Below are 25,162 nucleotides of genomic sequence, written 5' to 3'. Positions count from 1 at the left end.
TCTGCAACAGAGAACACGACTGCACCAAGGCGCCCGGCCGGCAAACCTGCAGTGCCGCCGAGCATCGCCATGCTGGGACCCCGGAGAGGTGACACCGAGAGCAGAGAGCGGAGGGATGCTCGTGGTCCCTGGAGCTGATTTCCCTCCTGTTGCCCCCCAAGACACACAGACACAAAACAAAAACCTGCTGAAACACGGCAAGGCTGCTACACACCAAGGGAGGGAGCGAAAGGCAACAGGTTTTGGACAGACTCTGCGGGCATTGCAGCCACGCCGGAGGCGACGGCGTGCAGTTCCCTCCGTAGGCACTTAATCCGCAGAGCTGCCGCCGGCTGGATCCTGCAGAAAAGCCCGTCCTGGGGGCTACCAGACAGGGCTCAACACTGCCCGGGCCGGGCAGCGAGCTCGATGCCTCCCCAGTCAGCAGAGAGTGAATTGGGAGGCCTGGGGGCGAGGGCACCCAGCTCCTTGTGCAGGGTGCAGGGCGGCGATGGCAAGTGTCCCCACACCTGCCGGGGTCCCAGGCGGCAGGTTTAAGGAGACTCACCCTCTTCATGTCCCGGCACGGACCATCCTGGAGCATCCTTCGATGCCAAGCCGGCCACAGCAGCTGGGCAGAGGCGCCGGCAGCGCACACGGTGCAGGTCGGGGCTGGAGAAGCGAGAGCGGTGGCGAGAGAAGCGTCGGGCTCTGAAACGGGGTCACCCGCTTCATCTCCTTTTCCTTCCCTGAAAGCCAACGGGATGCAGGAATTGCTGCACCGATGCCACGCACTCGCCCCTGAATGCAGAACAAGGGACCCTTTGACCCCAGGAGCCCCCAAGGTTGGGAGGGGGACGCTTGTTTTGCCGATGACTCCAGACTAACAGAGCTCTGGGCAGCTCCTAGGAGTCAGCCTGGGTCTTTTGGGAGAACCAAGGGAACAGGAACCAGCTCACCAGTAACCCCAGGAGGGCTGAGATGCACATGCCCCGGGAATAAGCCCTGCTCTGGTAAAGTCACGGGGAGCAGAGAGGGTCATGGTGGGCAGGGAGCTGAAGAAAGGCAGAAAACAAGAGGTAGATTTTGCTCGTGAGCTAAAATACTCCTGATCTCTACCAGCTCTGCTCAGAAAAAAGCAAAAGATGTCGTGCAAAGCAGATTCCTGCTCACGACACTTTGCTAGGGAATGGAGGGGATGCTTTCCTCCATGGGAAGGTTTCAAAGAAAAGATGCTTTGTCTAAGGAGGAAACACTCTTTCCCATATTCCCACATTTCCCCAGTTTCCCAGCGCTCTGCAGCTGGACAGTTTTCAGCTTTTACACTCACGTTCCTCTTCTTACCCATCCCTCCTCAGCGGACGAGCCAAAACCCCTGTGCCTGTGAATCAACTGTATTTCCTTTGATTTTTCTAAGCCCCCAGACAAAACCAGTCTAAGTCCAACGAGAACTGGGGCCTTTCTCCAGCAGAAAGTTAAAGATAAAAAAATTAATTAAAAAAACCCAAAACCTGGAACCTGTAATTCCCCCTGGGAATGCCACTGACTTCTAGTAACAAGTGAGCTTTTGGTTGAAAAATGTCCACTCCCAGCTTCTCCTCCCTGTCTCCTCCTCTTCTTCCCATCAGCTTCTGGAAGCCACAGTCCTCACGGTGCCTCTGGTGCCCTCAGTCTGCTACAAATTACGGCGGATAATGAAGCTCCCGGCAATCGCCCGAGTGTCGCTGGGCTGTGCTGGAGCCGGCGAAGGGACTGTGCTGCACCAGGGTGAAAGCTGCCCGTCATGGAGAACAGCTCGGCCGGGCTCCCGTGGAGCCGTGGTACCCACGACGGGTCCAGGGATGCAATTTGTGTCCAGCTGCCTCTTGGCTTTAAGCAGAACAGATACAAGAAGCGGAGATGGGGAGAGTGATGGCTCCGTGTCACCCTGGGGTTTGGGAGAGCTTTTTGCCTCTCTTCCCTTCAAGGAGGTTGAGGCAAGGGCCGGTCTGGCCACAGCTCTTGGGATAGATGCTGCGGGGGCCCCAGTGCAAGCCCACCAGCTCGGAGGGGTTTAGAGGGTCAGGCATCCTTAAAAGAGCAAGCCTCCAAGCTGTTGGATTCAAAGGCAGGTCCCTGCGGTTCAGAGCCAACAGATCAGCACACGAGAGGCTCGTGCGGAGAAGGAAGGATTCAGCATTTCGTCAAGGAATAAAATTCCTCCATTACTTTAATGCAGGGGATCTCTATTTGGTGTCAAGTGCAAGGGGCTGGTTTCCTCAGCCCGTCCCTTCCTTCAGTCCCAGGCGCCCTTGCTCTGCCTGCAAAGCTCCGAAGGCACGCCGTCGGCTGCAAGGGGTCTCACAGACCCCTCTGGGATCGCAGAGGGGCTGAGGGAGCCCAGCACTGTCTGGATGTGACGGGGTTTGGTCCCAGCCTCCAAATGGCCTGGCTTGGCAGTGCGTTGCTGGGTTGAGGCAAGGCAGCATCCTCCCCGCTGTGACAGCACGGTTCCTCTTCAGATGGTCAATCCCAGCCTGGATTTCCTTTGGTCCATGAGACGAGCATGCTGTCAGATGTTCACCTTCGCTAAAAGACATCTGAGATGGCAGAAGCCAGGCAGGACCCTCGGGAGAGCAGCGACTCGGGGCCGGGGGATGGCAGCGGAGGCTTGGCAGAGATTTGGGGCTGGGAAGAGGCAGCTGAGCGAGGATGGGGCAAGCCGAGCAGGCATTGGGGAGACCTGCTCTGGGAACAGGGCTGGGAACCAGAAGAAACCAGGATCAGAGGGAATTGCTGTAGCTGGAGGTGCTGCTCCAGTCAAAAATAAATAGCATCCTACTGCGGGCAGCTGGTAGGTACCCTCCCGGGGCAAAATACCAACTGCTGAGCACAGGACTTTGCCCGGGCTGCTTCCATTTGCAGGGCTTGCTCTAATAAACACACACTGTCCCTGCAGTAGAGGAATTGAGCTCCTTGGAGGTGTTTCCTTGAGGACGGGTCCCTGCTCCTGTGCCCTCAGTAAGCTGCCCAAGCCTCTCTCCTCGTCCTCTTTACACGCTGCTTGGGTTGTAGCACAGCAGGTTGAACTCCAGGTTTTCATCCCAGTGCCGGAGCAAGACAAAGAGCTGCTGGGCTGCGGCTTTCACCGTGGCCAGGCTGTATCCCTCTGGGAAGTCCTGTTTGCTCAGCCACAGACTGGCCTTGGCGGCCACCAGCTCCCACTCGATGAAGTAGGAAGCTGAGCTGTGCTCCAGCCAGGCCAGGGCCACCGCCGTGGCCCACAGCATCCCCTCCGGCTCTGTCTGCTGCTGCAACTCAATGTCAAAGAGCAAGGCCTGGATCTCGGAGCCGTCTTTCTCCGAGCCCTGGCCGCTGTCAGCTTGCCACTCGGCCGAGGCCGGCGTGCTCTCTGGGGAAGAGAAGCGGCGGATGGTGATGGCCGGTGGAGAGAGTTCCTTCTCGGCTTTCAGGGCTTTGGAGATGCTTTCCACTGCGCTGCCTGAGAAGTGGCGAAGGCGGCCAGCATCTTCTGCGTGGCTGCTGGGTCCCTCCGGCACCCCACCCAGAGTGACATCTCTGGTGGTGGGACTCTTCCCGTGCGCACCATCAGGAACCAGGAGCTGCGGGCCGGAGCCGAGGCTTTTGTGCTCCCTGGAGGGACTGCCCTTCTTGCTGCTGTAGGAGCTGGAGGGGCTGAGGGCCAGGCGGTGGCAGGCAAAGGGAGATGTCCACTTCAGCTTCTCCATGGGGATGTTGACGGCGTCGCAGAAGGCTGAGTTCATGAGAAAGGCACCGCAGGCCAGCTGCAGAGACACCTGCAAGGAACGGTGGGCGCATAGAGAAGCTCTGAGACACCAACCACTTCTGGGAAGTTCAGGCAAAAGGCATGCATGGATGGAATAGCTCGCTCTCTCTGAGCAGACCATCGGACATGGCCATCAGAGACAGCATGAGGCAGGATCCGGGGGAATCCTCCTGCCCTCTGCTCCCCTGCAGTGACCATGCAACCCTGACAAGACCCAGGAACAAGCTGCTCACCAGGGGTAGGTAGTCTATGTTCTCATTGTCACCCTCGGAGCTCGCTTCGCTCACTCTGCTTGGAGATTTACTCATGAACCCTTTGGCAGCTCGAGTCAGCAGCCTGGTTTTATTGAGGGTCAGCCTGCAGGAGGACAAAAAGGCGGCTGTTACCTCCGTGCCCCTCCTGATGCCCACCCTCCCCTCCAAAAACCATCCCTGGTCCCCAGACACTGGCACCATGCTCGGTCCTGGCTCCGGCCGCTAACCCCAGGGCGTCCCTCCGTTCCTGCCACTCTCTAAGAGTTGTGTTTGCATCAGACCCATGGACATGCAAGACATCTGCTAAGGTCAGAGGAAGGTCAAGAAGGTCCATACCTTGCAGCAAAGAGGCTCTCGATGGATTTTTGGGCTTGTGCAGAGGAAGCAGACAGGCTCTGTAATGGCCCTGGGAAGAAACACAAAGCTGGAGGTAAAATGAGGTGCTACAGGAGAGCAAAAGGGAGCAGAGTCTATGTGCTGGGATGCGGGGTGCCTTGTTCTGCTGCTGAGTCTTTGGCAAAATCTGTCCTCTCTCCCCTTGCCTCATTTTCCTTACGTGGATAATGAAATTCCCATGCTTCTCAAAAATGAACCTGGGGGAAATCTATATCAGGGGCCCCATCAGGCTCTGTGCTTTGCACCCCTGGAAGGAGTCAGGTCTTGTGCGCACAGGGCTAATTTTAGGTCATAAGGTTTTATAAAAACCCCCAAAACTCAGCAGAAGTACTTGGTGAAGAGCCCAAATCATGGAGTCGATGCACCTGCACCCTAGCGAGTACCATCAGCTCTTTCCCCTACCTTCGGGGAGACCGCAGCGCTCCCAGCTAGAGGAGGAAGGGGTGCTGCAGAGCGACAGGCTGCTCTCCTCTGCATCTGCAACAGAGGAACCACATCAGCAACACCACCCAGCCGAAATCACCACCCTGCCAGGCTGCGGCACGGCCGCTCTCCCTCTCCATGGCATTATCAGGTTAATGAGCCTGATCAGGGGCAATTTTAATTCAGCTGCAGACCTGACAATGCCAGACGAGGTCCAATCCAACTCATCTTCATTAGCGGAGGATTCGATGACAAGCAAGTGTCTCACATCCCCTTGCCTCTAATTACACCCGGTTTCATCCCTCATGTTATCTGTGTTGCGGCTGCCAATTAACTTCCAAGCATTGTCAGCAGCCACTGCCTGCGACTTGGGAGTTTCAGGGTAAATTGCAGCTTCTTCCCCGTTTAAGGAGATGGACTCCAGCCAGACACGTGTCTGGTGAGCACCATATTCAAAGAGGAAGGCAGAAGAAAAAAAGACCAGAGAAGATGTCCCTTCATAGACTACACCACTGAGATCTGTAACACCAGGAAGGAGACAAAACCCCAGGGAATCTTACTCATGCCGTAAAATCCATCGTCTCCATTCTGGCCACAAGCTGACTGGGGACGTCCAGGGGAAAAGCCACGATGTCTTCTGTTTCCTGAGCTCAGGCTCCTCTGGCTGCCTTGCTTGGATGCTGCCCCTTGGCATGAGAGAAGGGAATTGCCAGCGTTAGAGAGGGACTGGCACACACACGATGGCAGCAAAACTCACAGACTGGTGAGCTTGGTCATGTCTGGGCATCCAGACCTAAGAGTAGACCTTTTGCCTGGCCACGGGGAAGAGGTTCTTGCCACCAAGAGTGGCAGGCATGCTGTTGGGCTCAGCCATGGCCTTGGGTATAAAGGTCTGGTGCCGAATTGAGCCATGGCTTCAAAGGTTTTGCTCTGAGTGAGGTTCCTCAGGTGACACCCTCCCTCCCAGGACAACGTTTCACCCCTCCGCCAGCCCCATGTTACCCGTGTGTGTGTACTCGACGACAGTGGGCAGGTAGGCGTTGGTGCTCAGGTCCACCGGCATGAACGCCGTGTACTTGCTGATGACGTTGCAGGCCTTGCTGGTGTGGACAGCGTTGACCTGGTACCTCCGCCCGGACCCTGCCACGTGAGAGACACCAGGGTTAGAGTCCACGTGCCCCGTGGGCTCCAGCCACTCCTCGGACCCAGCTCCCAGACCCACCTCCATGCTTGGGCTCCATGCCCAGCAGGGACTGTGTCCCTCTAAACTCTGCCTACTGCTTCTTCTGCTCTGATTTTACATGCACAGATGCACTTCATGGAAGAGAAGTTTGACAAGACCCAGGGACATGTGCAGCCCAGAGCAGTGATGTGTGGCTGCTGTTGGACCCTCTGAGTTTGATGCCACCTCCCAGCTCCAGGTGACTAACTCCTTAAAAATAATCACCATCACCCGATGTGTGAAGCAGAGGAGCACGAGCTTGAGCACGTTAATGTGCAGCGAGGCTGCAGAAGCAGGAGAAAAGTGCAAGGCAGCTGGAGAGGGCTGTCATTTGGGAACTGAGTGAGACATTCCCTAATATTTCACAACTGCCTGCCCTTGTATTAACTCAAGAGGCTGCTGAAACTGCTGGAAAGCCCACCCCGAGGCAGGGCAGGGTCTGCCTGCAGCCAGCTTGCAGGGTGGCCGGGAGCTCCGCGTTACCGTGCTCGATTTCACACTCCTTCTCGGCAAGCTGCTCAAAGTCCCAGATGACCGACTTGGCTGCCAGGTGGTGGAAGGTCTCGCTCCACAGGTCTGCGTCGCCGTCCGCCTGGCTCTCCCGCTCTCGGAAGAGAGGGCGGATATCAAAGGCGACTTCCCACTCCACGGGCTCGTTGCTCCTTAGCCCCTTCACCACCGCCTTGCAGAGGGTCCTGGGGGAGTGCAGGGAGCCACGGGCAGTGCTGAAGTCGAAGTCCTGGGGCTCCCAGTCGGAGGAGGTCTCCGTTTCAAACGTGAAGGAAGGATGCTGGGCAGACTCTGCAGAGAGGGGAGAGGCGGATAATTAATCACATCAGTGGGAGCTGAATTCCCCACTGCCACCAAGAAACCATAATTAATACTTCCTAATTTTCACACAGTGGCACAGAACGCGATGCAATGCCACCGAAACCCTGGCACGGACAGGTGAGGCTGGCCGTGCCTCCCTCTCTCCCCAGTTACCCAGATCCCCAGGGCTCCGGCTGTCCGACGAAGACCTCAGACTCGCAGTGGCATCGAGTGGTCCCAAACCCCTTCCTGGAACCGCCTGCTGCAGCCCATCCAGCACTGGCGGGGAGTCGGCGTCGTGGCAGAAGGACATGCAGCTCCGGTGGAGCAGGGATGGCCGCCGAGCGCCCGCACCGCGGATCCTCGTGGCAGAGACATGCGGGCTGGCTGTGAAGGGCTGAGAGCAGAGCAAACATTAGGGCTGGAGCCGGCTGCAGCCGATGGCATGGACCTGCTCTGTCCCTTCTGATCTGTCTGCTCCCTGCCCGATCCCCGCATGAGATGCAATCGTGCAAACACACAGGTCCCTCTCTGCTCAGCCCCGGCTGGGATCCCTGCCCAGACAGAGCCCTCCATCAGACTTGCAGGGTGTCCCCAAGGGACCCTGGCCCCCGGGGTCCTTCCCCAGACAGGCAGAAGGTGAAATATGAGTTTCATCCCTCCAGACATTTTAATGACTTCACGTGGGAACCAAAGGAAAGAAGAGAGACAGAAAGATCAAGGACCAGTTGCTTAGTAACGAAAGGAGAGGTGCAGAGGATGGGGAGAAGGGAATTTTTATCTTTTTTTTTTTTTTTAGACTGTTTCTCCACTTTCAGGAGACATGAATCCCCCCTCCAGCATCTCCGGTGCCACATCCCGCACGGACGTCCCCCTCCACGGCTAGCAGAGACACTGAGCTCTGGCTGTTTCTATCCCCGTCCCCAAGGCTGTGGGAAGGTCCCCCTAAAACCGACTGTCTCTCTGTCTTCCTAGCACAACACCAGCAAGGGACGGAGGTGGTAAAAAGTGGTGGATCTCAGTGCTGGATGGAAAGATGCTTTCTCTGGGTGGCAGGCAAGAATGTGGCCTCCATCACCACCTAATTTTTGATGCTCTATGAGACCACTAGCAAAAATGGGAGGCAGGCAGCTCCAGGAGCTACTTACCAAGCGAGGACTGAGATATTTAAAAGCGAGCCGGTCACAGAAGCCCCTGCCAGACCCTTTCCATTCAAAATCTGATCCTTCTCCTGCCCAAGCTCTCCTCCCAGCCAGGGGAAGCCAGCCAGGAATGACGCCGGGGGTTTAAGCTGCCCATCGCAAGCGCTGATCTTTCCTTCCCAGCACGGCACGTGCGGAGACGAGCTGAGGGCTCACGTTCACATCCCCGAAAATGTCAAGCCCTGGCAGCCAGACTGGGAGCTGGGAGAGCTGCTGGGAGCCCTCGCAGCACGAGGGATAGCAAAACCAGGCTGCAATTAATTAAGACCAGGATGCATGCTGTTAACCATTTGCTGCCCTCCAGAAGGGAGTTGTTTCCATCCCTGCCTTCACCCTGCCCACAGGATGCTCTGTGGACCTTCGCGATGCAGTCAAGGTCACAGGTACCCCTAAAACCTACCACTGCTTGCCCTTCGTCAAGCGATGCTGTTCACCACACTCATTGCTGCAGCCAGAGGGCAGAGGTCTCGTTCCCCCCTGTGGAGCGCTGGCCCTTCTTCCCCTTCGCCCCCCATCTCACCTCCAGCCCCCCTTCACCCAGGCGATCTCTAACCCGCAGCAGAAGAGAAACGAAAGCCCCAGACATCCCGCTCTGAGTTTCCATGGGAACAAAAGTGCTGCTGGTCCTCCCAGCCCTGCAGATGCTGATTTCAGAGCCCAGCATCCTGGCAATGCCGAGGATGGGAGAAAACCATCCCTACCCTTCCACAGATCAGCCTAAAAAGCTTCCCAAATTTCACCTGCTATCTGCTGCAGGCGGGGGACATAACACTGCTCAGCAGATGTATCATCACACAGGTCCGATGCTGCGTATGGGCTGTGGTTCCAGCCAGCGCAGCGGGGGAGCTGCTTCGGGACTGACTGTCTTTTCCCCTGCAGGGCACAGATATGCCACAGCCAGACAGAGAGTTTGCATCGCATGGCCAAACTCCAGGGAAATACGAAGGAAGCAGCAGCCTGGGGATCAGATGAGGAGCAAAGCGAAGCACAGGCCGCTCAGAGGAAGGGGAGAGGCATTTAGCAAAGAAAAGCTGGGCTGCCGTGGGGAGGCACTGCTATGGGATATCAAGATGGCACTCTGCTGCCTGCTTGGCTTGTTTCCTACGTGTTTGTGATGTGCTGCAGCACAAAGCACGGGCACGTAGATATATATATCAGGACTAGTGTGAGCCAGGCTCTTTCCCCTATGCATCAGACTTTCTTGCTGCTGCACGCTGGCCTCCGCCTGCAGGCGAAGCCTCTCTGGGGGTCACGTACCTGGAAATCCACCTGCCAGGGCTCGGGGCTGACCTGCTGCAGGTCCTGCAGCTGGGTTTTCCGCAGGGGGTTTTTCACCAGGGTGGTGCCGGGATCACTGGCCGTGGGCACCTTCTTGCAGGGCTCGTGGTCAGCTATTTGGGTGGTGCTGTACGCCCGTCTCCTGGAAGAAGCCTTCACGTCCGTTCCTGCATGGTGGGAGAGAAGATCAGCTCCGCTCCAAGCGGGACCAGCCAGCACCGTCCGCCCTTGGCTCAGGGTGGGCAGCAGGGAGCCCAGCCCTGCGGTCCTCCTGGGGCCGAGGGGGCCACGCTCAGCCCTGCCCTGTTTTAAGCGAAGCACCGAAACCACAAAAGGAAATAAGAGCCTACTCTCAAAACTCCTGGGGATGTCGGGAGAGCAGGTTGGGGAGGTTTCGTCTGAGCAGTTTTCAGCCAGAAAAAGCCTGACTGCATCTCCCCAAACCTCCCTGGAGAAGACAAAGTGTTTACTAATGAAATTTCATTAATGCAGACATTCTCCTGTCAGAGTAAAATTTCATTTGGAAAGGCATGATTTCTCATTGCTTTTGACAAGGTTGAGGGGATGCGCAGCACAGTTCCTCTCTGAATATACGGGAAGAACGTCCCGTGAGTAACAGAGGTTTCCTCGTCGCATGGAAATGCAGCCGGCTCTGGGGTGCAACCAGCCGCTTTATGCCACATGTTGCTTGACACAAGTGCCCAGCCGAACTGTGATGGTGAGGGGTGACACCCTGGGGACAGGGCTTTGGATCCATTGCCCACCCCGCTCCTGACCTTGAGCTGCAATGTCAGGGCTTGCAGGGAAGCGACGGCTTTGCAGGTGCAGGGACAATCTAGCTGGGCTCCCCGTTTGATCACTCCTGTCCTTCTCCGCACACCGGAGGGCAGCTTGGGAAGCTTGTAAATAATTATGTGGCCAAAGCTAGAGCTGCTTTGAAATTCTCCAGGGAAGCCAGTTCTCCAGGGCTTCCCTTGATTTCCTGACAGGTTTGGATAAAACATCCAAACCAAATAGACTCGCTCAAGCCTCGGGAGATCTGTCATCCCTCCTGCAAACCCCTCTGACTCTTTGCAGCGATACAGCCGAAGAGACTTATTTGTCAGACAAGCAAATTGGCAGAGCAGAGACAGAAGCTTGATTAGAAAGACAGGGGCATCACACCCACACTTGTACAGAGGAAAATCTGACCGGTGTCTGTGTCCGATTCTCCCCCAGGATCTCTGCCCACCACCAGGTGATCGGGGGCACGCTCGACGGGGCAGCAGCCCTCCGAGTCTCTGGAGTGGTTCCAGCTCTCCATGCCTGCTCCCTCCTCCTGGGAGTGAAAGAAAACAGAGCTGCCCGACTCCTGGGAACGCATCATGCTGTAACGTCGCCTCTTGTCCTGGGGAAAAGCAGAGAGAGGGAATAGGTCCTACCACTGCATCCACCAGCCACCTTCCAGCCCAGAGGAGCCACTGCTTGTGCACCAGCACCCTTATCCACTGAGCTCCTATTTCTCCCCGATGTCTCACCCACCATCTCCCTTGAGAACAGAGCAAGAAAGCAAGAGACACCTCCTGACCACGCACAAGGAGCTGAGAAGCCTGCTTGTGCACGTGCACACCAACACCCCCTGCTCCCGGGACAGCCCCATCAGCCAGCACAGCACGGACTCACAGATCTGGGGTTGGAGATGTACGGGGAGGTGTCACAGATGATGCCGTAGCCGACCAGGCGGTCACCAGGGAAGAGGCAACTGGTGCTGATGGGGGAAACCAAGACCTCGGTGCTCTCGGGGAAGACCCACTCCACGGACACGTCACTCAGGACCGGCGCCATCGCCTTCTTCAGCGACTTGATCATCTGAGGCAGAAAGCAAAGGGGAGCGGTTATGCAGCAAGTGGACGTGGTGTGCGCCACGCTGCACGTGCCACGTGTTGCAGGGGAAGGGGAAAATTTCCCCAAACAAATCCATCAGCTGATCTGTACCCTCTCCTGACCTTAGATGGGAGCCTGCTCCCTCTTCGACTGCTCTGATACCCATCCAGCACCCCCAGCCCCTTGGCACGGTTATACTGAGGGCAGCAGAGCAGATATTGGTAAAGCCCAGGGCTGATCTCACACTGCATGTTGCCAGCTCAGAGAAAGGTGGGAGCTTGTGGCCAGAGGTATCTTGCTCCGGTGCGAGGCAGCATCCCCTGCTCCCCCCCAGCACCCAGGAAAAGCTGTTGACCTTCAGTTGTCCGAGCCCCGGCCCTGCCCCAAGCCCCGACACTCACGCACCGACTGACAGCACTGCTATTTTTGGTACAGGTCCCTGCCGGCACAAGCCACTGCCGGAGATCAGCAATGCTCTGCCAATGACACATGTGCAGAAGACCGATATCCGTGAATATCTCATGGACAAACCTACCAGGGAGCCATCTACAAGAGCTTTCCTGCACACCAGGGGAAGCGAACACCAGATTTAGAGGCAGAACAGCTCAAACATTCTCTATTGTTCACTGCTTTTTCACAGGCTCAGGAAGACACACCAGGCTGTGTTTTATAAGGCCATTAATTGATGCCTCAGACTGCTGAAGGCACCAAGCTGCACAGCCTGCAAAGCTCTTTATTAATAGCTCGATAAAAAAAACCTCTCCCTTCACTGTCTTTGCTTTTAATTTACATCAGAAATGCTGATGCCAATCTGTCTTAGAGAGGTGTTTGTGTGCTCCAGGTTCCTGCAGAGGGGTGGACTGCTGAACTCCTCCATTTGAGATCAGGAAGGTAGGAGCCAGCTTTTTGGAGATATTTAGGAGCTAAAGACCCAGTTCTCTCTGGGTTTAGTCATCCAGCAGAAGACGGGCTAGGCACCGTGCTTTCACCAGGGGACAGAGCCATTCTGACGGTGTGTTTGAGGCACATCGGTTTACACAGTCTTCATGGGGAGAGTGGAAATGAAGAGCCTCCCCTCTTTGCTTTACAGCTGGCTTAACAGGCAAAGCTATCGCAGCGTATTCCTCTCCCTCAAACCCTGGGTACTTCTTGCCTGAGCAACGCCAGGGCTGAGCCTGACTTCAAAACTAATTGGCTGCTTTGATGCCGGTTCCTCTGCCCTCGCCGGTGTCTGAGGCAGCAGTTACCTTTGAAGCCAAAGCTGCGGTATCGCGGCTATCGCTTCTCCCCATCCCTGTGCGGAGGGTAAACACACCCTCCCACTCCCTCTGACAGCCGGAGATGAAGATGCTCTTTCATCCCCTCCCGCTCGCCCACCTGCTGCCGAGTGGGAGTTGGAAAGGCAGCAGCAGGATGGGGAATAAGACCCGCTAGTGAGCCGTGGCCTCCCCCTCGCTGAACCAGAGCATCGTTACAGCCTGACGAGGTGGTCCCCTGGGAGCAGGGAGCCGTACCTTGGGCTGCAGCCTCTCGCCCTCCGCCAGGAACTCGGCGATGCCCCTGGACACAGCAGCCAGCCCCCGAACCAGTCTCCTGCAGGCATTTGGCCCGATGCCGAAGCTGTAGCATCTGTAAAGGGACAGGGAGCATCCGGATCCAGGGGACAAGCCATCCCAACTCCCAGCCCCACGCCGCTCACCCACTCCCCGCAGGCAGAAGACCCCCCCCAGCCCGGGTTTATCCCACTGCTATGCAGTTATCCAGCATGTCCGGAGGAAAATAAACCAGTTCCTCTTTTAGGTGGCTGGCAGGAGGGTTGGGAACCGCCAGCCCCTTCTTCTCAGCAGACCACAAATCCCTTCCCCGAAGAGCAGCCTTCAGCTGCGACGCTCAGGGGCTTCCCAGCAGGACCCAGCAGGCCCCCAAGCCCTTGCCTCCTCTGCAAACACAAACAAGCTGCTTTGCTGCCAGTTCAGCTCTTTTCCCTGCTGAGTGTCTGTGGTCAATAGCACTAAAGACCCAGTAATTATCTCTGCTCACAATTAAAATAAACGCTTTCTCAAGGAAAGAGGAACCAGCCAGGCGAGGCTGCTCCCCTGACTCCCAGCTCAGTGAGTCAGGATTTGGTTTTGGCTGAAGGCTGAAAACCCAGAGCTGAGCTGGAGTTGGGGCAGGGAGGGCAGGAGCGAGCAGTGCCCGGTGGGGATGGATGCGGTAGGAAGCCAGGAGGGATGGGGATGGGTGGGATACGGCGTTCGGCCAGGGCAGGGGATAGCTGAGGAAGAAACCACCTTCAGCAGCAAACTGCATCTGCACGAGGAGTTTTCCTCTTAGAGGTTTTCAATCCCCAGCTGGCTGCAGATCTTAGGTCAGCCTCACACCCTCTTAAATAAGGCTCTGATCTTCTTTTGAGACAGGGGCCACGCACACGGCTTGGCGGTGCGCTGGGCACTGCCTTCCAGGGTCACCTGAGACCACGCTCTGACTGATGGCGTTCAGCCCACCACCACGCCTCTGTAAGAGCGAGGGGTGGGCTGCCCTATACAGCTGGGAAGCAGTTACACCTCCGTATAGTAAAAAAAGGACAGAGCAGCTTCCCTGATAAGCCCTGAAGGCTGAGGGATGGAAGAAGAATGAGGTTTTCTTCCATTTTTCTTATGTTTCATGCCCCTTAAAGAGGCAGAGGAGAAACCAGACCAGCCTGTCATCAGGGCTGGGGAACCAGGCTGGGAGCTCGATGCACAAATTAGCTGCTTTTTACATTGCTCTCTTTCAGCATATTCAATTCTGCGCAGCCCCATCCTGGAAGCAGCTGGGGCCAGACCCAGATGTGCTTTAAAAAAATAAAACAAGCCGGCAAGGAAGATTGTTCGTGTGTCAATCTCTCCTAGCAGGAAGCATCAGACGAGAGCCTGTGAAGTTGTCAGCCCAATTATCCTGCTTTTGATTGTTTAAAAAGCATCTGAACTTCTGGGATCTGTTCCAAACCCTTTGAGGTTCTCCCATGCCTCATACCAGCAATCTCTCCTGCCGCTATCTCTTTAGCGGGTACGTCTGTGAGATGGAGCCATGTTCAAGGAGAAGCACGTCCCCCAGGATTTTGCCCCCGTGGTGGTGATTCCCGCTGCCCTCCGTACCTGGTGGAGCAAGAGTGGTTTCGCAACAGCTCCAGGACCTTCCCCGTGTTGCTGATGGCCCCGTGCGTCAGCAGAAAGAGCAGTCGGGGATGGCCCCTGTGGATGGGCTGTCGAATGACCCACTTCAAAGGCGATAAGATGTTGGTGCCACCCATATCAGCCCGGATCCTCTTGATGCTCTCGCAGGCGATGGCCAGGCTTTCCTGCCCAAAGGAGCAGCAGAATGGTCAGCCTCTGCACCAGCGGCCTCTGAGCACCAAGGAAATGTGGCTCCCCCTTCACCCACCTCGCAGTAAGCCTGACTGGCAGGAAAGAGGGTCTTGAAGGTGGATCCAAACCCAATGACATTGAAGAGACACGCTGGCATCAGGCTCTTGAGAATGACCAACAGGGCATCCTGGGGGGGGGGAAAGCAAGCAGACATCAAGCACGCTGGGTCCCTCCCCGGCTGCCCCAGCTTCACCAGTACAAGCTCTGCCCAGGTCCTACCTTGCCATCACACCTTACTCCCACCGTCATTTGTCTGCGTGCATTTGATATTAAAACAACTGTTTCTTTCACATGTGAACTGCACTGCATATGAAATCACTGCATATTACTCTGCTCATTCCAAAGTCCCTTAATGATATTTGGGTCCCAAAGCAAGGAGGAAAATGGGGACCCTTCAAAAAAAAAAAAAAAAAAAGAGCTGAACAAATTTTTCTGTTTGTTTTTAACTGATTAAATTTGTGCTTGCAATACGGTACTGCAGCACGGAGCTAGTGGGTGAGAAGCAGAGTGTGAAATTGAGAAGTGCGACACGCAATGCATTTCAATGTCCAAACTTGCAGAAAATAAACAAACAGCTTAAAGTTACACAAAAGGAAAAGCCTCCCCCATCCCCAATTCTCTTGTATTCATAGCTGGCATCCATTAAAATAACTGGGAGAGACAGTTTTAAGCTATTTTCTTCACCAGAGGTTGTTATCTAACTCGCCTATTCCTAGTCTTTACATAAGGGAAGAGCAATTTAAATTGTCTCAGACATGTGATGGCCATGGACAACTCCAGGACGGAGCTTGTGTTAGCAGCCACTGGGCAAGAGCTACCCAAGGAGCTCCTGAGCTTGCAGGGGCAGCAGGAGCAATTAGCGTGGCAGGAGAGGGAGGCCAATTTAAAGCAAAGTGCTGGCAAGGTGCAGGAGCGGCTTGGTTCTGCTTATATGCTGATAAAGGCAGACTCCTGCCAGTCTGCCTAGGGCAGCAGAAACCCTCAAACCAGCCCCAAGAGAAGAGCTGCCAAGGTCAAACGAGCGAGAGCAGCCTCCTTGCTTTGTCATAGGCAGTGGCAAAGACCGAGGAACCGCAGAAGGTGGGTGCTGGAGCTGCACGTAGAGAACCCCCCCGCCTGGGAAGAGCCACAGGGAGATGGGTGGCAGGTCAGCGGGGTCCCCGACCCCTGTAAGACTCAGCAAGGCAGAGCCGGAGCACTGCGAATCAGCGAAATAACGTACGAGAACGGGGCTGCCCTTTAACAGGCTCCAGAGGACTTTAAACCAAGCTGTTATCTCAAACCTACGAGAATATATTTATACCACTGCTTCCCAGATGGTTCCTGGGATGCTGACTCTTCCAAACCTCAACACTGACATCCCACCTCGGAACTAATTACAAGGAAAAAAACAGATTTCCAAATATTTTTCCCAAAGTGGGCAACCGATGCCTGCTTTCTGTTTCAGCAAGCGGAAAGATTTATTGCTTCTTGTGGTAAATATTGATCTTGATCCTGTTGCACTCGATATCTATACGGCAGCTCAATAAGAAGAGATGTTTGCCTCCAGAGAAGTCAATTCCCAGTTATTAGTCTAGTTTTGCCAGCGAGCCCACCCGGTGTGGGCACTGTCATGGGCCTGGCTCTTCTCCTTGGCTGCATCAGGACGGGAAAGGAACCAGCTGCAGGAAATTTAAACCCCTGAACTTTCCACCCCAGCCATTTTGGCCGAGTGCCCTCCTGCTCGTCAGTGAACCGCGTCCTCCCGGCTGCAGGCAGCCAGCCCACGCCGGACCATCCCCTCCCCGTTTGCATCTCTGCCAGCACCACCGCTCTGCAGCTCAGCTTTCCCCGCTGCGCACGTCCGAGCCCTGCCACGCCACTCGCCCAGCAAGCTGAGGACGATGCAAATGTCTCCGTCAAGTGTAACCCACCCAAACCCACTAAGAACAGCCCCTGCCACGAGGTCCCTGATATTTGCAAGTCATAAACAAGGATGGGGGACTCAAAAGAGAGACAGTGTTTTTCTCCTTTGAGGTATCTCCTCCAAAATCTCCGATGCCTCCCCTAAAATATTTTTGCAGAAGGGGAACAACCTTTTTCCTGTTTTTACAGCCCTCCTGCGGATGGAAGTCCCAGTTCAGGACCTCTTGGAGAAGGGCTATGTCCCTGCAGGGTCCCCATCCCCATGGGACAAACCAGCCTCCGTGGAAGCTGCGGAGACTGTGGTGCCCAAACCCAGCCACGCTGCCAGTCAGAAAGCAAAAATCTGGCCTGGGGCAGAGATGCATCCTGATTCCCAGGCTCCGAAAGGTGCAGAGGGAAGGGGGTACCACCTTTGGTGGATGCAAGGACAGGGGACAGCCTCCCTATCCCAGGGGACCTGCTGCAGCCGTCCTCAGGCTCCCCGGCATCCCGATCCTTGTTGCCGGAGGTGGCCATCCTCTGGCAGTTCCCATGGAAACCGGAGACAGATGGGTAAGGAGATGGGCTAGAAGATGCTCCCTGCTGCTCGCCCTGGGCAGCGAGTCCTGCAGAAAGGGGTGCAGCCGTACCCAGGGGAGCGTTTCGGTCCCAATCTGGGTGGCACTTGTGTTAGGAAAGGGTGTGAGCAGGACACCTGGGGACACACCAGCTCGGTGAATCTCTCAGACATCCAAATGGAATCAAACCCCTCAGATGAAGCCTGCCTCTGCAATTCCCTCGCTGTCCTCAACAAAGATGCACGGGGCAGCGCAGACCCATGCCCTGCTCAGGAGGATGCGATATTCATCAAGCTATTGGGGCTTACCTGGCCCTGAAAATCAAGACAGAAACTTTCCAAAAGAGCTTTTGCCAGAGACTGCAGCTTCTCACCAGGACCTGCCAGCTGGCAGGCATCAGACACCAACCTGTCCTCCAAAGTGCGTTAGGCAGGGATAACGACAATTAAATAGTTACGGGAGTGATTTCCCCTTTGATGGACAGAGTGGTCCCTAGCGGGCTCAGGGCAGGAGCCTCTCCAGATCCTTCGGGCAGTGGCACAAAGCCAAGCCCAGCCCTCGTGGGGCAACCTGCGGCTGGGTAAGAGCCATACCTGACAGGGGAACCTCAGACCTACAAAATATCATGACAAGGCCTTTCTACAGCCCCTTTTTTATCCAGACGTCTCAGCACACCTCTCATAATCCTCCACCAGACTGCAGGTGTTCATTTGTGTTTGAAAAAGGGATGCATCATGTTCAAACAACTTCTCCGGGTGCACAGAGGTGCCCATCAGCAAAACGTCTCCTAATGCATGGTTAGCACATCGCCCTGAAGTATCCCTTGGGTCTCCCTGGAGCTTCCCACCTAGGCAGCAATCACCCAAGCCCTCCTGGAGACAGGGAGAACTGGAGAAGGGATGCAGAAGACAAGCAAGCCAGCAAAGAGTGGGAAAGAAAACACCTTTGCATTTGATGCGCTGATAAGAAGAAGAGGAAGAGGAACAGAACAGAGTCAGCTTCGCTGCAGGTACCTAACAAGCCACACGGTTGAGATGACTAAAGCTACAGCATATAATTACCCCCCATCCCCTCATAATGAACACTCATCAGCACTCAACAACCCCCACTGCTCTCTAATATTCACCCCTCGCTGGCACGCAGGCACTTGCCCTCCTGCGTGGTACCTTGACGCGGTTGATGTTCACGCTGCTCATGCTTCTGCTGCGGTCTATGAGGAAGATAAACTCTCCTTGGGCTTTCTGGAGGTCTGGCTGGACGGTCCTCAAGTCCGGGCAGAAGTTGAGCATGATGACGGGGTGGTGGGGGATGTCCTTGTTCAGCCGCTTCCTGATGATTTCCATCTGCAAGAAAGAAAGAGAGACCTCGAGAGGTTGATTTTCTGCCCCTTTTCACCTCGAGGGAAATCAGAGCAGGGCTGCGAGCCCAAAGATGGAAGTGCATGGCCTTCTGTGGGCAGGGACGGCTTGTTCTGGCCTCAGCGGTGACAACACCTGAGCTCAGGCTGTGCCGCAGGTTGTTCTGTCTGTACCCCCTGCGGAGCTGCTCCGTGGGTGAACGGGATTCCTGCCTCCTCCCAGCCATTGTCACGCTTTGCCCGGAGACAAAGGCTGGCAGAAAGCCTAAATCGGGGACCCCCTGCACATGTGGATGAGAGCCTGGAGAAGAAATGAAAAGATTCGGCCCCACGCAGCACCTTGCAAAACTGATTCTCCAAACATTTCATTAGATCCCTCCCGAAAATGTGCTTCATTAGTGCAGTTTAGCATCACACTGAGGCACACTGGAGGTTTTGTCCATGGGCGCTCAATAATGAAGTGAAGAAGAACATGCAGCCCTCAGCACGCTGTATTCACCACTTTGATTCATTCCTGCCGCCTCTGCTTTGCTGTTTTTTCTGCTCATTTCTTTTATCATTTTTCTTTCTATGGCTTGAAACGCTTTGGAAAGCTGAACTGGTCGCTCAGGACATCGTTCGATAGGAACCCACATGATGTATGTCTCTGTACTGTACATAGCTCTGATGGCTCTCTGCATTTTGCCTCATTACTTTCAAGTATCAATCTTCATTAAAAATGTGATAAAATTAAACTGGAAAAAACCTCTTGTGACGGGTTTATAATCTGCTGTTGTGTGTCTATAAAGCAGTCCCGGGTCATAGCCACGGCTGCAGTGAATCAGCGCGTGGCTGCTTTCGAGGGAGCTCCGGGGCCACATCAGCACGGCCCGTGGCTTTTCATCCCTGGGTCTGCAGTGTGGAAACATCCACCGCAATAAGCAGCTCGGGCCCTGGGGCCTTTGTTTGCCTTTTTTTTTCCTCTTTCAAAGGCTGCTGTTTCTTGCTGGCTTCACCAGGAGTAAACCAGACCCTAAATAACTGGGCTTGTTTTCTCCAGCCGTGAGTCATATTCCTAGATCTACGAGCTAACGACCAACCTTTATTTTACATAACTCACTAAACTCAAGAGTCCCTGCGGATCAACATGTACACGCAGGCTTCGCTTTCAGCTGCGCTGCCTGAGTGCTGCTTCTCTGACCCCTGCGAAAAGACGGCTCCCATTCACAGGAACAAGTACCTCGCCGTCACCCCAGCTCTCCCTCATCCTCCTGCATTTCACTCTCATGCTTTGGAGTATAAATTAATCACTCTCTGGGAACTGGAAGGGCTTTTTCCATCCCCATTTTCCTCCAGCCGTATGACATTATTTTGTTTAACATCTTTCCCAGCATGGATGTTTATCACATTTCAGACTAGAGGGATCCTTGCTGTCCCTGCCCAAAGACTGAATTGTGCCCCCGGACCTGCCCGCAGCACTCCCTGGGATGCGCTTGGGGACCCAAGACATAAAATCCCTGCTTGATCAGGATGAGCCCATAACCTGGATTTCCCACTGACTTCAGAGTGAATTTTACAGACAAGCCTTCAGTAAACAGCCTCGGAGCTGCTGCTACAGGTCAGCCAGCAAAGCAAGCACCTCATCTGCGCCGTCTCTTCTCCCCACCTCTCCTCCATTCCCCTTCACCCATTATCCAATTACAGTAAACTAATCAGATCTTGTCAACCGAGAGTTGATTCCAGTGTGCATTCGTCCCCACCACCCTGCTAGCTGACGAGCATCCAAGGTTTTTGCATAACAAACCGAGGGATGAGAATTAATTATCATTTACCGCTGAAATTTCTGGGCTAATTCATTTAAGCCGAGAGGTGCCCAGTGTCATGCTCTGAGCAGCAGCAATTCTAGCCCATAATCTACCCCAGATATTCAGGGCTTTTTCTCTGCTTCTTGCCCTTCTCTGTGCAGTTGCTTCCCAGTCCTCCTGGGGCAAAGAGGTGGCTTTCCTGCAGAGAAATGGCTCTGGAATGATCCCCCCTCAGATAATTTGACGTGCTAAAAGACACAGAAATAATTAGAGAGCCATCTGAGCCGTAGCGTGGGAGTTTCATTTCGTTCCACCTGCCGCACGCTGAACACAATTAAAGGAGACGCCTGCCGTGTGAGCAAGCGCAGTCCTGATCCCAGCATCGCGCTGCAAGAGAAAGCGAAGGGCAAAAGGAAAGAGAAGAGGGTTGATGTGTCTCCGGTGAAAGGAGAAACTGCGGCAGCAGAGGGAGGCACCTTCGCAGCAGGTTCGGGATGTCTGCCAAGCGGGGGCCCAGGCTCAGACATGTGGAGAATGAGTTTTAGGGGAAATGAGCATCCCCGGTCGCAAACGAGAACATCTGTGCATGTAAAACAGGGAGCTGACACAGTAAGCCCGGGGCCGTGGTTACACAAGTGCGATGTGTGCCTCAGGTGAAGACTCCCCGCTGGAAATTCAGAAGGCTCTGCCCAGTGCACTATTCTTCACCCATCCCAGACACACTGATGTGGCAGCTCAGAAGTGCTAGGCTGTCACTCACTGCTTCAGAATTGCTGAAAGACGAGGCACAAATCCCAGAGCAGATATTTTTCTATTTGCTGATCAGCAGAACAAAGAGAAGTTTCTCCTACCTTGTCTTCAGTTCAGCTCATTATTCTAAGTAAAATCACTTATTTCTCTCTGACAGCTATCCAGAAATGGTAAACATTTACTGAGCAATTAAAAGAATATTTTATTCTATGTCATTGCAATAATTATAATACCCTTAATGCTATAACAATGTACCTATCTAATTATGCTATGCTAGACTAGTACTAATTATACACACAATAACCATCTCGGAGCCTCTTCCACACTCAATTTATCCAAAGCACTGCAGAATATTCCCCTCTTCCTCCACACAAGCCCCTCTCTGAGGGAGGATGCTGCAGAGCTTATTGGGCCAGTGTAATATCTGGTAACGCAAGCAAGCAAGCAATCACTTACTTGCACAGCTCCAGTCCCAAGGAAAGCCTCAGCTAACGCCTGCAGCTTTTGCTTCTCACCTTTTTCTCAGCACTGGGGTCCTTCTTAGTGCCTTTAATGAAATCGTTCTTCCCCTTCAGGTGTCGTTCGTACTCTGCAGGCGTCATATCACCTTCTTCCATTAAGACGTGAGGCATGTGGGGCTCTGGAAATGCAGAGAATCGGGTGAAGAACAGCCTCAGCTAACCTTGAGGTTTGCAAGAGATGCAGGCACCCTCAGCTGTGAAGACAGAGCAATATCTCTGAGCTTGGGCAGCATGAGCAACCCTGAGAGGGGCCGGGATTATCTCCTAGCAAGCCTAACCCCTGACAGTACTTGCAAAACCAGAGCTCATCCAGCTGTGTCCAGCACTACGGGGGAATGTCCCAGGAAGGGGCAAGACCAGCAGAGAGGAAGCAGAGCCCACCTACCACTTGGATGGATCAAGATCTCCACGGGTCTGTCGAAGGTGTGTTTATTGGCCAGTGTGATCACGATGCTCTTGGCGGAGCGCGCGGAGGGGTCGGCGTCTGCTCGGATCTCGTGCGTGGGGCTCTCAACGCCTGGCCGGGGAAACAGAGGTGCGGTTAGGGACCGAGGACGGGGAAGACCAAGGAGAAGAGAGAGCAAGATGGCAGAGGACAGGAACCAAGCGGACTATGCGATGTTTCTGCCATATCAACGCCCCACGGTAACACCAGCACTGCACTGGTAAATCCACCCCAGCCCAGTTAACTTGCCAAAACAGACTCTACCCTGGGGCGGGGGGGCAGAGAAGGAGGAAGAGTGTGGACACTGCCTTGAGAAGGTGATAAACCAGCCTGCTGCAGCAGGACGGCCCTGGCATTCCTACCTGCCAGCAAGCACGGCCCCCGGATCTCCAGGTGGAAGCTGAATTCATACTCAGAGGGGTTGGTGGCCTCACTCTCCAGCAGCTGAGCCAGGCAGAACCTGCTCCCGTGCTCCGGGCTCCCCGATCCACAGTAGTGCTTGTCCCTGCCGGTGAGATGAACCCCAGTCAACACTGTGCACATGTTATATCCCCCCAAGAACTGCAGATCTGCTGGAGGTAAAGCCTGCAGCAGCTCTCCAGCATCCCGCAGCAAGAGCAGACTTCTGCTCTGCCAGTCCTGCATCCCCCCAGATCAGTCCCAGACAGATCCCATCCCGTGGTTTTTTGTACATTCGGAGCTGGTGGCTGGAAAGGCTGCTGGCGTTCTCCAGGCTGGGCTGGGGGACCCTGGGGACACACACAGCCGGCAGAAGGACCCTCACAGCCCCGCTGGGCAGTGTCTGCAGCTCGGAGGAGGTGCTGATGAAGATGGAGATGCTTTCCAGAGGAGGAATCATGCCCAGGTTAGCCACAAAAACAATCCTCTCCAAGTCCTCATCCATCATGATCCTTCCTGCAGAGAGAGAGAACCACACCAGGGAGATACGGTGTCACAGTTGTGGAAAATGCTTCTCCCCTGGCCTCCCACGACCACCTCAGCCCTGGATCAAATGCCGAAACCAGCCCTCACTGCCCACATCAGCATTTCTCTAAAAAGCCCCAGCCCCAGCCCACTGCACCACTCCTTCAGCTGTCCAGAAGCAACAGCTCTTTCCAAAATGGATGACACTGCTGCTTTTGGCAGACACTGAAAGGACATGAGCACCACGACCCAAGGCTCAGCCTTTCAAAAGGAACCCCCTCGATGCCATGGCATGCGACAGCCAGCCACCCCATGCAGTGAAACACCCCTGACCCCCTCACCTGACCCCCTTCCGTCGCGAGCTCTTCCATCGGGGAGGCTGCAGCCGTCAAAATACATGTCATCTATTTTAGCTTTGTCTTTGATCTGCACTGTCACAGCACGCCGGGACACGGCCGCCTCAAACCTGACAACGGTGGTGCACTCATCCAAGGGGTAGACAAAGAGACCTGCCAGCCAGAAGGCTTTTTAGCAACACCAAACGCTTGCCCGGACCCACCAGCCAGGACCGCAGGGGCCAGCTCCCTCTTGGCACTTCCATGCATGCTCTTGGGACTTTTCCCGCTTCAAAAATTGTAGCCCTGGATTGTTGAGGGTACAATCGAGGATACAATACCCTTGGCTACTCTTCCTGAAAAGATCTAAAGGTTTAAGGAATGCACGGAAACCCAGCGCTGCGATATCCCCACCTCTAAAACTCCCATAGTAGCCCTTGCACTGGGAGCTTCACCCCTTGAAACTTGCCTTCAAAAGCCTGGGCTTCTGGGTTGCGGTAGGTGAGCAAGGCTGTCATCCCAAAGGCATAGCCGCTGACGCACGATGTCACCTCCGACGCGGAGAGGGGGAGCGGGGAGCGGGTCGTCTGGTTAATCAGCCCTGGCATCTTCCCGGGGTTGGTGACGGTGGGGTCACCCGCAGCGAGCTGGAGAGAGGTGGAAGGGTGAGAATGAACGAGGAGCCCTGAGTGCCCAAAACACTTGCGTGTCCCTGCCACCTCATTTTGGCTTCTGCAGCCCTGAGGACAGAAAGGTGACGAGACCTGGGCTTGATGGCTCCACTGGTGGAGATGGGGATGGAGACAAGACCCTGGTGGGAAGATGCAAGGCTTGCCCCAAATCCCCACCGGCACAAGGGAGGAGGTTCAGATTAATCCTGCCTGGCTGGGGACAGGCAGCCCCAGAGGTCGACATTGCAGCGGTGGATCACGCATCTCACCACCTCCCGCACCCACCTACTGCTTGAGTCTGGGCAGAATGGGCTAACATCTTTTTGGCTCTCCTGCTTCTCATTATCCTCCAAACTGACAAGTTTCTCCAGGATAAGACTAGGACCTTGAGAGTTTTCTTCTAGCCTGTGGGAAGAGCAGGCAGGCAGAGGCAGGCATCCTCCCTGCCCTCCCACGCCCTTGCCCACCCGGAGGCAGCCGGTCCCGGCTGCATTTCGGGGCGGTGGCGCGGCTCTGCTGCCCCGCATCTCCAGATCCCTTCTGCAAAGGCTGACTCATCCCTCCGCTTTGCTTAGCCGAGACATTCAGATGCAAAGTGGCTACTTCTGCCAATTACATTTCAACCCTTTTCCCTGAGCAGGTTTTCTTCCGTTCCAGCGCATCACCCCCAAGACCCAGGGTTTCAAAGGAGACCTTTCAGGTAGCCCTCGGGCCACATCCAGCTCCCCCAGGGCATCGGGAGAAGTTGCTAGGCAGCAGTTCTCCCTGGCTGGCTCTGCAATGCTTTATGCAATGATTTACAAGGCCCAGGAGGAGCCAGCAGCAGTGAAATACATCAGTTTCTCATTTCCTAGCAGTCCTACGTTATTAAAACCACCTTTATATGCAAATGCCACGGAAGACATGAATGGCAGACATCAAGGCCACGAGCTCGCCGGGCGTTCGGGCAGGAAAACAGCATGAAGGGAGGAAAAAGGGAAAGCAAGGGAGAGCAAGGGAGAGCAAACAGGGCTGGTCGGGATGGGGGAGAGCAGCCAGGGCACCAGAGCAAATCAAACAGAGGAGGAGAAGATGGAGGGGAGTAAGGAGAGCCGTATCTCAAGGCACACTTCTGATTCCCAGCCAACAGCCTCGGCCGTTCACGATTTAATCCTCCTCTCCTTCCACTGCAAAGGCCGTTCACACCAGGAGCTGCCCGTGGGGGTTGGGGAATGCATCCAGAGGGATGCAACCCACATGGCCAGGATACGCAGGAGCATGTCCAGCTCAGCTGCTCCGGCATGGGAGTCCTC

The 25,162-nt window shown here is 55.0% G+C and overlaps 1 protein-coding gene across 1 annotated transcript in view; it reads right to left on the bottom strand.

The window, feature by feature from the left end:
• Positions 1-25,162, bottom strand: part of VWA5B1 (von Willebrand factor A domain containing 5B1) — a 29,419-nt gene continuing 4,257 nt past the window's right edge. The window contains exons 2-22 of the mRNA XM_087755317.1: positions 23,669-23,846; positions 23,206-23,373; positions 22,633-22,855; positions 22,303-22,445; positions 21,881-22,012; positions 21,490-21,614; positions 18,250-18,426; positions 14,638-14,748; positions 14,352-14,554; positions 12,729-12,843; positions 11,014-11,199; positions 10,543-10,738; positions 9,331-9,518; positions 7,046-7,268; positions 6,545-6,862; positions 5,842-5,979; positions 5,400-5,525; positions 4,819-4,893; positions 4,357-4,426; positions 4,000-4,123; positions 1-3,776 (exon numbers count right to left, since the gene is read on the bottom strand). Coding sequence (XP_087611443.1) covers positions 3,012-3,776; positions 4,000-4,123; positions 4,357-4,426; positions 4,819-4,893; positions 5,400-5,525; positions 5,842-5,979; positions 6,545-6,862; positions 7,046-7,268; positions 9,331-9,518; positions 10,543-10,738; positions 11,014-11,199; positions 12,729-12,843; positions 14,352-14,554; positions 14,638-14,748; positions 18,250-18,426; positions 21,490-21,614; positions 21,881-22,012; positions 22,303-22,445; positions 22,633-22,855; positions 23,206-23,373; positions 23,669-23,807 — 3,945 coding nt within the window. The 5' untranslated portion in view covers positions 23,808-23,846 and the 3' untranslated portion in view covers positions 1-3,011. The remainder of the gene's footprint in view (positions 3,777-3,999; positions 4,124-4,356; positions 4,427-4,818; positions 4,894-5,399; positions 5,526-5,841; positions 5,980-6,544; positions 6,863-7,045; positions 7,269-9,330; positions 9,519-10,542; positions 10,739-11,013; positions 11,200-12,728; positions 12,844-14,351; positions 14,555-14,637; positions 14,749-18,249; positions 18,427-21,489; positions 21,615-21,880; positions 22,013-22,302; positions 22,446-22,632; positions 22,856-23,205; positions 23,374-23,668; positions 23,847-25,162) is intronic.

This window comes from Nipponia nippon, unplaced genomic scaffold (genome assembly GCF_047370975.1).
Source record: "Nipponia nippon isolate SJK-2023a ecotype South Korea unplaced genomic scaffold, ASM4737097v1 scaffold_19, whole genome shotgun sequence".
NCBI classification, from domain to species: domain Eukaryota; kingdom Metazoa; phylum Chordata; class Aves; order Pelecaniformes; family Threskiornithidae; genus Nipponia; species Nipponia nippon.
Note: the sequence above shows the minus strand (reverse complement) of the source record. Positions and strands in the feature narration are given on the sequence as shown.